Consider the following 13301-nt stretch of genomic DNA (forward strand, 5'->3'; position numbering starts at 1 on the left):
CTAATAAAAGCGTATTAACAATACCGTTAAGTGATTTTCAAACTTTTTGTTTCATAATCCAAAATCTCATAATCCGCTAATCGCTCCGCTCGTCATCAACTCGCTAGTTTTAAAAACACGACATCTGCATTCGACTGGAAAGTGAATATTGTTACGCGATTCCATTGCTTTTTGCTTTGCCTGACATGTGACAATTTCTTGGTACTCGTGGAAAATGGATTTAACTTTGTTCTTGCATAGCGCCACGTCATTCTCTGTAATGATTTCTTGGCTAACTTGCAAAGGTCTTATCCCCGATCGGTTTATCGATTTAACGGCCGTCTGGTGTAGTGGTAAGTGACATGGTCACTACACAAGGGGGTCGCGGGTTCGAATCCCGCCAAGGGAAGATATTTGTATGATAAATATAAATGTCTTTTCCAGGGTTATGGATGTATATTAAATATATGTATGTGTATAATAAAAATCTTACATTTATATCCGTTATCTGGTACCTGTAACACAAGTTCTTTACGAACTTATCACGGGACCGGTTAACGTGGTGTGGTTGTTAGTAAATATTTATTTATTTATTTATTTATTTATTATCCCTTGCAATTTACTCTGTGGTTATTAGCATTAGTTGCGGTGGCGATGATGGTATAACATTAAATGGAATCGATTAGACGCTGGAAGTGGAATCCGTTGGAGACCGAACCTTCGACGCCGCCACTCTGGATATCTTTCGGCTGATGCATACAAACACACAAGATATTTTATTCAATTGGATGATATAATGCCTAAATGCTGCATGTTTCTGCGGGATTCATTTGATTATTGACCATGGGTTTATTTTTAAGAGAACACTAATAAACATTACCATTTAATATATGCATGTATTGATTGATGTAAGGGACCGAAATCCCTGAGGAGTTATGAGGCTGGTGGCACTTAAACACGCCTCAAGCATTAACTTATGACACCATTCTCTTCGCCACAACGTTATCTTTCCGCTCCCCATAAATAAGTGTCTGTGAAATTTGTTGGTACTCTATGTTCTACATATCCCGATTTGACTGACAAACTACTGGCTTACGTATTAATTCGGGCGTCGTCCCGGGAGTCTGCTAAAGTTTAACTCGACCGAATACCGAGAATCTTGTGTCTTCGTCAGTGTCTAAGAGCTCAGGCAGTGAGAAATCTCGGATAAGTTGTCCCGTGTAGGGTGTCCTCATATCGAGTGCTAGCTCAAATCTCAGAACAGAAAAATATTCTTGAAGTGAAACTTCTTTCTTTAGGCGCGTTGAGAGTAAATTTTAACTCGCGGCAGATTCGTTACGGCTAGAGAGAAAAGATACAATTTAGGAAGAGCGAGAGTGAGAAAATAGACAGAACGTCTCACGAACCACTCGACCGTCGAGAGAGGGAAAGGACAAAGCGATCTAGGTCATTTATTTTATACACAGCATTCCCTATTACAAGAGAAATTTGATTTAAGGATGAAAAATGAAGAAAACCACAATATTACACAACGCAAAAGAAGTTTCACTTCTTTCACGTGCACCAAGTTGTACGCGCACCATTTTGATATTGCTTTAATTTGCAATGCAACTCTATTTAAAATTAAGAAGAAGAGGGACTTCGACCAGCCGCTTTTGCTTTACATTACGGGAACAAGAAGAAGCTACTGTACCTAGATTATCCGTCACTGGCAATACGACGAGAATCCGATAAAGTACACCTTCGCTATTTTTGCTCCATCAGCCCCTCCCTCTTATTCTAACTCGTTTTCAGCTTTGGCTTCAAAGTATCTACCAATTTGCAAACTGCACTGAGTGAGACGAACGGAACCCACACTGACTCAATATCGCAAAGCAGTCCTACACAATTTAGAATTCGATTTTGTAAGGGTCTTCAGACCCTTTTTCACGGCGTAGTCTCCTGCGAGTAATTGGGGGAGGTGAAGCACCTTGGCTCTCCTCATCTCCCCCTTCCTCTCTGGAGGCGTTGTAGTCCGACGTAACCCGGTCCGTCAGCTCCCTCGACTGGGTATCCGTAAATGGATTCACCAGCGCTTAAAAAAAAAGGGGTCCACAGACCCAACTATAAGTTATTTTAGTTTAGCTTAACTCATACAGTGCACGTACGTGCAAACCTTCATAGGTTGACCTCGTGGGAGCCAGCCCCCTTTGCAGTTCCCGCTGTGCGATGGCCACTCCAGAAATTTTCGGCCCCAGTAATCATTTGTTCGACAAACAATATTCTCTGTCCACAGCCACTTCAACCTCGCAATCCTTCGGGCTATGTCGGTTACCATGGCTTACCTTTCGGAATCCCCTGGGTTTGAACTGCGCACGACCGGTGATTATGGCGAACCTTGGGGTCTATGCCTAGCCGCGGACGTCTATGGGCTGATGATTATGACGTGTAGACAGCAAACTAAGTGAATTGGCCGAGCTATGTAAAGCTTAGTTAGTTGTAAATGCCGATTCGTTATGACGTTAAATCAAACCCGCAAAATTATAATTTGCGTAATTACTGATGGTAGGACTTCTTGTGAGTCCGCGCGGGTAGGTACCACCACCCCGCCTATTTCTGCCGTGAAGCAGTTATGTGTTTCGGTTTGAAGGGTGGGGCAGCCGTTGTAACTATACTGAGACCATAGAACTGATATCTCAAGGTGGGTGGCGCATTTACGTCGTAGATGTCTATACGCTCCAGTAACCACTTAACACCAGGTGGGCTGTGAGCTCGTCCACCCATCTAAGCAATAAAATAAAAAGTTAGTTGTAAATGCCGATCCGTTATCACTTAAGCTAAGCCTCTTCCATATCATCTCGTACCCCCGTTTTAGTACGAAGCTGAACTATAGCTTGTATAATCTAGCTTAGCTCTTAGTCTATGACCGGCTTTAAGCTCAAAATGGGGAGACCGTGCACATTGTGGACACTCCGAAAACCAATAAATAAACCACATTAAAGTTTCATTGTTTTCGTTCATTGATTGACGAACTATCTGTGAGCCATCCAAAATTCATCTCGCGGGAGGCGGCTCATCTAACTTTGGATAACTCATGTGAATAATTGAAGGCAGGAGAAGCGGTGCCCGGTCTTTTGGGACCACGGAGATCGTTTGACGCGCGGTGTGGAATAACTCGGTATCGACACGGACAGGATCCGCTCAGAGATTTAGTTAACTCATACAAATGATGGATGTTTTTTTATTCATTTACTAGCTGACCCAGCGAACTTTGTTCCGCCTTAGAGTAAAAAAATTTGCAGACTTTTGATTTTCTCAAGATCAATTTTTTATTTCGATAATTAATGTAAATTAAAAAAGCAAGTATTTTAATGATTATTTATTGGCCATGTATTTTAGTTATTATTATTATATTTTTATTTCTTGTTCTTCTTCAGTCCTTTCTCTCGCAATGTTTCGAATCATACAATTTATTAAAAATAAGTAAATAAAAACCAAACAAAACTTTATACGAACATGTATTATCGAAATAATAGTATTAGATTGGTGATGGGCTGGTGGTAGGACCTCTTGTGAGTCCGCTCGGGTAGGTACCACCACCCCGCCCGTTTTTGCCGAGAAGCAGCAATGCGTTTCGGTTCGAAGGGCGGAGCAGCCGTTGGCGGTAGTTCTTTTTGACGTTCAACAAGTATGTACTTCCATTTATGTTGAATTTTTTTTTTTTTATTTGATCTGATTTGATTTGTAACTATACTGAGACCTTAAAACTGATATCTCAAGGTGGGTGTCGTTATTTACGTTGTAGCTGTCTATGGGCTCCAGTAACCACTTAACACCAGGTGGGCTGTGAGCTCGTCCTCTCATTTAAGCAACAACAAAAAAATAGCATTTTACCTCTCGATATGGATTGTTATCACTGAACGTAAATTACATTCGTGGTATTGAATTAACGACTATCGTATCTCTCTATTCTCTATATATGCGTAGAGATTTGGTGCATTCACTGAAACAGTGCAGACCAAAAAATTTGGATACTCCCAAGCTGTCAATAATGAGTGGTTTTTTCTCAGTGTCGGCTCTGCCCAGTCCAACGGCTGCGGACGACGATGACGACGATGACGACACGACCCAGCAGAGCCGCTCCGAGGTCGATGATGATGGTCGAATATACAAGAACCCGAGGAATTCGCCGTCAGCCCAGTGCCCCAGAGACGAGGAACAAGCCACCCTACTGGTAAATGTTTACGGTCACTGTGCTTAGCGAGAACTTCTTAACGTTCTCGATAGCGTAAACGTTAACTCAATTTTGTATGGAATTGGAACGTTTGCCTGCGTTTGACGCTAGGGGCGCTGTTCCAACTCCATACAAACTTGAGTTAACTTTTACGCTATCGAGAACGTTAAAAAACTCGCACTAAGCACACAGATTAAATATTACAGTTTACGTAAGGAAGATTAATTGAATTAAAACAATCAAACAAAATTTTGGTCTGATATTAATCGTTGATCAAATAACAAATAAACAAATTCTAATTTCGACGTATCTTATACATAAAGAATTTTTTTCCGACACAATGAGTTATTTGTGTCGCTATCTGGTCCATAAAGTGCCAGTTCTATAGAAACGGTTACCATGGCAACCGTTGCTATGCGTGTGCGATGCTACTATGTAGGTACACGACGGTAGATGGAAAATCAATTCTGGGTGATGTTTGCATAAGATCCTCTCTCGGCGAACGCCCACATAGCTAAAGGAGTGTCTGTGCCTTATTTAAAGATTATCGGACGTATAATTCAGAAATCTCGTTTTTTATTGCTAGAAGGGTGGACGAGCTCACAGCCCACCTGGTGTTAAGTGGTTACTGGAGTCCATAAACATCTACAACGTAAATGCGCCACCCATCTTGAGATATAAGTTCTAAGGTCTCAAGTTTAGTTACAACGGCTGTCCCACCCTTCAAACCGAAACTCATTACTGCTTCGCGGCAGAAATAGGCAGAGTGGTGGTAACTACCCGTGCAGACTCACAAGACGTCCTACCACCAGTAAAAGTCTGTGAGCTTGCATTGCTGCTTCACCGCCGAAAGGTCCTTACCGTGACCGCTCCCAATATCCTTTGCCACTGCCAATTGCTTACACACTCTGCCTGATTCAGGGTCAGAAGTGTCTCCGGAAATGTTCGTCGGACGAAGACTGCAAGAGTAAAAAGAAGAAATGTCTCTGCGACGGAGCCTGCGGGATGTCATGCATTAAGCCGGGTGAGTGATAATAATCAAACTACTGTGCGTCCGATAACCGAAATTCGACCTTAATTACTGACCCTTCAAGGTTCATTTCGTGTGATTACTCTTTTGTTTCTTTATTGACAGTATCGAAAAATAGTATGTAGGTTAAAATTAAGTGTTTTAAGAGCGGCTAAATAATTGTAAATAGACATGCTTTAACCAAAACCGACTTCAAATAGAAAAAAAAATGATATTCCAAAACAAATTAATATACACTTAAAACAATAATCATCGAAATCAGTTTGCGTGATATTGAGTTATTCATCTATTTGTCGCGCACGTACTTAATGCAAATTTAAGACTTATATGGTTTTCTCTCAGTTCTTGAAATGGGACCACACGGGAAGCGTCAGCTTTCTAATAAACTAGCGACCCGCCCTCGCTTCGCTTCGGAAACATTAAAACACACATGAAACCAAAAAAAAAAAAAAAGTAGCCTATGTTCATCAGGGACAATGTCGGCTTCTAATGGAAAAAGAATTTTTCAAATCGGTCCAGTAGTTTCGGAGCCTATTCGAAACAAACAAACAAACAAATCTTTCCTCTTTATAATATTAGTATAGATAAAAGAATCATCAAAATCGATTCACCCAGTCAAAAGTTGTGAGGAGGACAAACATAAAAAAAAAAACATACAGTCGAACTGAGAACCTCCTCCTTTTTTGAAATATACGAAAACATCTTGAAAAATATCACTTTCGCCTAAATTAATTATCGTACTATTTCGTAAAAGAAATGATTTTTATGACAGTTGTAAATAAGCATACTGCATTTTACTGGTGGTAGGACCTCTTGTGAGTCCGCACGGGTAGGTACCACCGCCCCGCCTATTTCTGCCGTGAAGCAGTAATGCGTTTCGGTTTGAAGGTTGGGGCAGCCGTTGTGACTATACTGAGACCTCAGAACTATATCTCAAGGTGTGTGGCGCATTTACGTCGTAGATGTCTATGGGCTCCAGTAACCACTTAACACCAGGTGGGCTGTGAGCTCGTCCTCACATCTAAGCAATAAAAAAAAAAGCTAATGGAATCGATCCTTAAAAGAAAATACTCAACCCATTGTTGTATTTCTCTCCGAAATTCCGATAGTTTTCGGAGAAATGATATTCTTCTTTGTCGGTATTAATTGGAAGATTTACGAAGGTCGATTGATTAAGCGCTAAGCTTCGGTCGATAATTAGCTTTGATGGTATTTGGGGAATGGATTTAGAATTAGGGAGTGCCCATTGTTAGCATACCTTAATTTTTTTATTGCTTAGATGGGTGGACGAGCTCACAGTCCACCTGGTGTTAAGTGGTTACTGGAGCCCATGGACATCTACAACGTAAATGCGCCACCCACCTTGAGATATACGTTCTAAGATCTCAGTATAGTTACAACGGCTGCCCCACCCTTCAAACCGAAACGCATTACTGCTTCACGGCAGAAATAGGCAGGGCGGTGGTACCTACCCGCGCGGACTCACAAGAGGTCCTACCGCCACCTACTTTTGACTTAATCAGTATGACCCGAGGCTTACTCTTCTTTTACTTTTCTACTCTTCTTACCCTCATCTCACTTTTCGGGGTAGGCACTGCATCTCTAGCATCAAGTGTCGGGGTTCAAATCCTAGGTACTATTACGCCGGTAAGACTAACGCCGTCTGTCATCAAACAGCAGAAACCGATATCAAAAGAACTAATAACATCGAGAAAGCTCGAGAAGTGTAACGCCATCTATTATCAAATAGCGGAAACGCGTATCGAAACGACTCGTCCTATCGGAAATGCTCTCGATAATTATAGACTTGTCGTGTCATCCTCTAGTTACTAATGTAAGAGTCCACTTCCAACGGTCAGGAAATAATACACAGATTGCAGTAGTTTACTTAATTCTGTATTGCTTTATTTGTAACTCCACTTTTACAATCTTTAGACATCTGCTCACTACCGAATACACTGATTTCTGTCCCGTTTTTTCAGACTACCGCCTATTTTATTATGTCACGTCCCCACTACTGTAATTGCTCCCACCAACAGTGTTGCTATTTGGCAATCCGAAAATTGCCTTAACATTAACAAAATTAATTATTTTACAACAAACCTTACACTAATTAAACGCGAGTGAAACCGCGGGGCGCGTCAAGTAAAACAAACAAGTCGAATAGCCATATCGGTTGGCCACGGACGCTGGGAACGTCTTTAATTCTTTCAATCAAAATCTAAGGTACTATATTAGTATTGCGCCGGAGAAAACCCTACCCTCTGACAACACGATAAAGTTCACTTTCCGTCTCTGAGAACACGTACATCCGATCTTCCTTGATCTTTGTAGCGTCGTTACATTGATATATGTCAAGGACACGTATCTATTGAGATCTACTTACACCACCGAAGATATTGCCTATCTTTCTCTTGGCTACTTATTGTTATGATAAAAAGATAATGATAAAAATTGTAATAATCCCAGAACGATTGAGATTTTTACACTACCTATTTGATTTAGAAAGAAAAGATTTAAGAAAGTCGTATTGTGTTGAATTTAGTTACTGGGTCACACTCCATTACTGCGAAGAATCGTCTATTGAGGTCCTAACGACATGAACTATGTTACTGCTTAGGTACCACACAATACTCTTCAGTGTCCTTAGTGCGAGTTTTTTAACGTTCTCGACAGTGTGAAAGATAAACAACCCAGATACCGACTGCAGCGCCATCTGCCTTACTGATTTGTAAATCTAAACCATTCTCGAATCCACCTGAAGGTACACAGAAAATTACATTACAATCGGTCCAGCCGTTTAGTATAATCAGTGACAAACACACGCACAGAATACATCTATATCTAGACTTCTATACTAATATATAAATTTACAGTGGTTTTTACGGATGTTCCGTTATAACTACTGAACCGTGCATCCGATTGAATTGAAACTTATAATCCATCTAGAAAATACATGTACTTAATGGATAGACTAATAATTATATGAGTGTTGGACTCCCTACACTAGTTGCGGGGGCGTTAATGATGAGAATCTTTGTGGGGGTGAGAAATAATAATGAGAAATTAAATGCCCAGCGAAGCGGACGGGTACAGCTAGTATATACATAAAGATAAAAGTGTTGCACGCGACAAATGAATGACTTAAATTTAACAGCGTCGTAGAGCATCATAATCTATGTCAGGGTCAGGGGGCGGATGAGTACGGAGCACTCGGTCGACTCGGCGGAGAGCGCTCACTCAACCTTTTCAGAAAAAAGCACTTACCGACCCTCCATACCGCGAACGAGGGCCAGTCTCGGAATATTTAAATTTCAAACAATCAACCGCCATTCAAAGCAAACAAAAGTATTTAAAAAGTAATACGTAATAATAAGTAAGCGTATTAATCTATACTAATATTATAAAATTGTTGAGTTTGTTTGTTTGAACACGCTAATCTCAGGAACTGCTGATCCGATTTGCAAAATTCTTTCAGTGTTACTTAACCCGTTTATTGAGGAAGGCTATAGGCTATATAACATCACGATAAGACCGTTACAAGTGGAGCACCAATAAAGAATGTTTCAAAATAGGGGTTTAAATAGCTCCTTAACATTCTATAATTCAAAAATATTTTCACTTTCTACGTAAATGAAGTGGTGGGTAAAATTTAGCGTTATGCCAAAGTAACTATTCCACGCGGTTCGGAGTCGCGGGCAAAAGCTAGTTTAGTTATAAGTTATTAATTATGATATTAATCAAATTAAAACCATTACTCGATTATGTCTTACCGCAATATATCGATCGAGTTGAGAGATGCGGTGTCCTCTCCCACATTTTCGGGTAGACGTTGATAAGGACGACCAAAGCCTTCACCGAAGAGTGAGCAAAAGTGTCTTTTAAGTATTATACCAGCGTGTTGCAATTGTCAATTGGCAATTATCCGGCCTATTCATTTCCCACGCTCAACCTCGCAATCCTTTTGGTTATGTCGGCTACCACGGTTTTCCCGCAAATCTCCACATTCCCAAATTTGATTTCGCATGGGAATTCCGAGTATAGCCCTCTCCATTGTTCTTTAAGTGGCCTTGAGTCACTGACCTTAGCAGTGGGTATGGGTACATCATTTGTAGAACGAATGGCTGCTAGGGCCGATAAGTTCTTGAGTGGCGTCCACGTACCTGAAGACGTGGAGTGGGTCAACCTCCCACAAGGCGGACCGATGACCTTTTGAATGTCGCGAATATCCACTGGTTGCAGGCAACGCAAGACCGGTCATTGTGGCAAGGCTAGGAGGAGACCTAGGTCTAGCAGGGCACGTTTTTGCACTGAAAGATAGAAGATAGATTCATTGTCACGCACCCCGATGTCATATGGTTTGAAGGTTGGGACGGTTGGCTGGTATGAAAATTAAATTAAAGTTGAATTTTCGATAAATAAAATCGAATAGTTCTAAAATACGAATTAATTTTAGAGCTATTCGATTTTGTTTCGGCGTGGTAAATTAATTATAATCGCAGTCCATGATGTCATATATTATGCCGTTAATCATTAGGAGTCGTATGGACTAGTCCGAGCGACATTGGCATTTGCAAACTAATTCCAGCAGGGAAAACACTAGCTTTCAAACACCTAATCCAGTCTCGAAAGTGATGTAGGGGTGGCTATCATAGAAAAGTACTATAGACACAGACCACTGAGTTTCTCGCCGGATCTTCTCAGTGGGTCGCGTTTCCGATCCGGTGGTAGATTTTGCGAAGCACTGCTCTTGCTAGGGTAAGTGTTAGCACCACTCCGGTCTGTGCCCCGTGAGCTCATCTACATGTTAGGGCGAAGCTGAAATAGCCTCTCAAGGCTATCAACATAGGTAGGGGAAAAAAAGTAGAAAAGAAGATGACTGATTAGGTGGTGCAATAGTTAGCGCCTCTGACTGTTGCCATGTTGGTTGTGGATTCGATTCCCACATCGGGCTAAAATTGTGTGATGAACAGGCTTGTTTGCTATTTGTTTGGGCGTTTCTTATCTTTTATATATAGTCATATTTAGACGTATATAAGTATGTTTGTCAGTCTCGGATACCCATCCCTAAATTGAGGCCGGATGACCGTGCGTGATTTGCTCCTAATTATTTATTTATTATTTATGATTATTTAACAAAATTCTGGATGCGCTGATAAGTTTTCCTGGATAACCTTGGACGTATACGTGTTTCGAATATTCGTGTCGAATGTCGGTATACCGAGCAATCACAGCTTGATGGAAAATCTTCAGCTACAAATGGTGGTAGGACCTCTTGTGAGTCCGCGCGGGTAGGTACCACCGCCCTACCTATTTCTGCCGTGAAGCAGTAATGCGTTTCGTTTGGAAGGGTGGGGCAGCCGTTGTAACTATACTGAGATCTTAGAACTTATATCTCAAGGTGGGTGGCGCATTTACGTTGTAGATGTCCATTGGCTCCAGTAACCACTTAACACCAGGTGGACTGTGAGCTCGTCCACCCATCTAAGCAATAAAAAAAAATACTGCAAAAATTCGGATTTGAACCTCTGCATAGTCGCATTACTCAATTGGAATAAGCCCTGGTAAAACTGGAAAGGCCTCCGGGCCACCAGTATTCTCTCAAACATAAAAAAGGAATAAGCCGTCGTCACCAACCTTATTGTCTAGTTTAATTTTTCTGTCGCTTACTTAATAGAGTATGAAGGTAGGATATGAGTATAGAGGAGAGTATGAAGGCGCCATTTTGTTTTTTAAAATAATGTCATTATTATCAACTTTCATTCTTATTATTATCACCCATAGTGACAGTATTAAAATTTACTTCTTCAAATAAATCATTTTATTAAATTTCAAGGTAAAAAAATAACACATAGCGTGGGTAGTTTGTTTATGAATTCTCTTGAATAGCGCGGATTTTTTGACGGGAACGCGAGGAGTGAAGTTGTGTGATTTGTTTTATTTTGCCTATTTAGTGTTTCTTCGGGTTTAAATGTGTAATAATGGTGGTTTATTAACTATTTAATATCTGTGAAAGTGCACAAATGTGGGAAAATGAAACAAAGCCGCTGGACGTAACTTCTCGAGATCCTCCAAAAAGTCCACTGAAAAAATCTTAGTAAATGACCACCATTTTACTGAGATTATATTTCATCCCATTTCATTTCATTTAATTTCATCCCAGTTGATTAATGTCTCAAATTAGCCGTCCTCATATCATTTCACTCCAAAATATCATCTATACTAATATTATAAAGAGGAAAGATTTGTTTGTTTGTTTGTTTCGAATAGGCTCCGAAACTACTGGACCGATTTGAAAAATTCTTTTTCCATTAGAAGCCGACATTGTCCCTGATGAACATAGGCTACTTTTTTTTATTTTTTTTTATTTTATTTTTTTGGTTTCATGTGTGTTTTAATGTTTCCGAAGCGAAGCGAGGGCGGGTCGTTTTTCATAAAAATATGAATATAAATTAAAATAAGACATGACTTAAAGGTCTCAGTTACCAGGTCACAAAATCCCTTAAAAAAAATTTAATAGCGCTATTCAGAATTGCTTACATAGTTTGTTCTAATAGTTAACATTAACAAAACAGTTAACTTTAACTAATTTTAATTAATAGTGTTGCACCGATAAATATGATAATTATGCAGGTACGAGTAACGCCATCTCTCGTCGAATAGGAATAACGGATAACGAAAGAAGAAAGGAATTTTAATAGTGAAGTTGATTTTGGTTGTTGTAATAATTGAATTGAGTTTTAGTTAGTTTTTTTTTTTATTGCTTAGATGGGTGGACGAGCTCACAGCCCACCTGGTATTAAGTGGTTACTGGAGCCCATAGACATCTACAACGTAAATGCGCCACCCACGTTGAGATATAAGTTCTAAGGTCTCAGTATAGTTACAACGGCTGCCCCACCCTTCAAACCGAAACGCATTACTGCTTCACGGCAGAAATAGGCAGGGCGGTGGTGCCTACCCTTGCGGACTCACAAGTGGTCCTACCACCAGTGAAGTTGATTTCGGTTGTTGTAATAATTAAATTTTTAGTTAGTATTTCGGTGAACTATTCTGAGCTATAGTGAGCTAAGTGTCTATCTATTCCTTTATGAGCTCGTAGCTGTATATTTCACATTAAACACACTACTACACTGTATTTTCTCGTCACTAAAGTGTATCGTTTGGGATGCATGTTTGCGCACGAATGTAGGTTAACTCGTGAGAAGCGGTGACCTAACACGCGTCTTTTCAACATAACAGCTCCACAACTTTGAAAGCTTTCACTGTCAGTATATTAGAACTGAATTTTTTATAAGACAATTTTTTTATCGCTTCGATTGGTGGACTAGAAGCAAACGGCCTATCTGATATTAAGTGGTTACCGGAGCCCATAGACATCTACAACGTAAACGCCACCAACTACCTTGAGATATTAGTTGTAAGGTCTCAGTTTTAAGAGCACAACGGCTGCCTCACCCTTCAAACCGAAACGCATTACTGCTTCACGGCAGAAATAGGCAAGGTGGTAGTAACTACCCGTGCGGACTCACCAGACGTCCTATCACCAGTAAAAAAGCAGTCTCATCTCCTTTTTTGGGCAAAGACAAGCTCAAGGTCCTAACTGTTATTGTCCGACTTACCAGCTTGGGACAATGATTGCTAAGCGTCATAAAATGAAACTGGCTACCACTGCTTATGGCGTGAGATCTACCCGTAAATAATCCTCTCAAAACCCTGGTCCGATGTAAGATTACGGTGTTTTATTGCCGACAAAATCGAGTCTAAGTTCTAATCGGCAGTGACAACTGTCGGTCAAAGTCCTTTCCTATATCGGGGATAGCGAACACTCGAAGAAAATAGTTGAAAGACGTGTGAGATATGGATACCTTAAAGAGTTCATATCAATTCAGGATAATGATGGTTACCTTTATTGAGTAGCCCTGAATCGAAGGCAAAGACAACATAGGTGAACCACAAAGTATATGTCGGCGTTAAGCCACGATTTACACACATAAGTTCTTTTACAATGAAAATACAATACAATTCTATAAAACTTTAACATTACTTGTTTACAACAAAAAGCCACGCCTGAGTTAT

The 13301-nt window shown here is 40.4% G+C and overlaps 1 protein-coding gene across 5 annotated transcripts in view; it reads left to right on the forward strand.

Annotated features, from left to right (window-relative positions):
* Positions 1-13301, forward strand: part of Hasp (Hig-anchoring scaffold protein) — a 122462-nt gene that overhangs the window by 31366 nt on the left and 77795 nt on the right. For all 5 annotated transcript variants that reach the window (XR_016324748.1, XR_016324749.1, XR_016324750.1 and 2 more), the window contains exons 2-3: positions 4029-4192; positions 5114-5216. Coding sequence is in view for 2 of the 5 variants with exons in the window: in XM_089735650.1 (XP_089591776.1) it covers positions 4029-4192; positions 5114-5216 (267 nt within the window). In the remaining 3 variants the exon portion in view is untranslated. The remainder of the gene's footprint in view (positions 1-4028; positions 4193-5113; positions 5217-13301) is intronic.

Source organism: Bombyx mandarina, chromosome 20 (genome assembly GCF_030267445.1).
Source record: "Bombyx mandarina strain Sakado chromosome 20, ASM3026744v2".
In the NCBI taxonomy this organism is placed as follows: domain Eukaryota; kingdom Metazoa; phylum Arthropoda; class Insecta; order Lepidoptera; family Bombycidae; genus Bombyx; species Bombyx mandarina.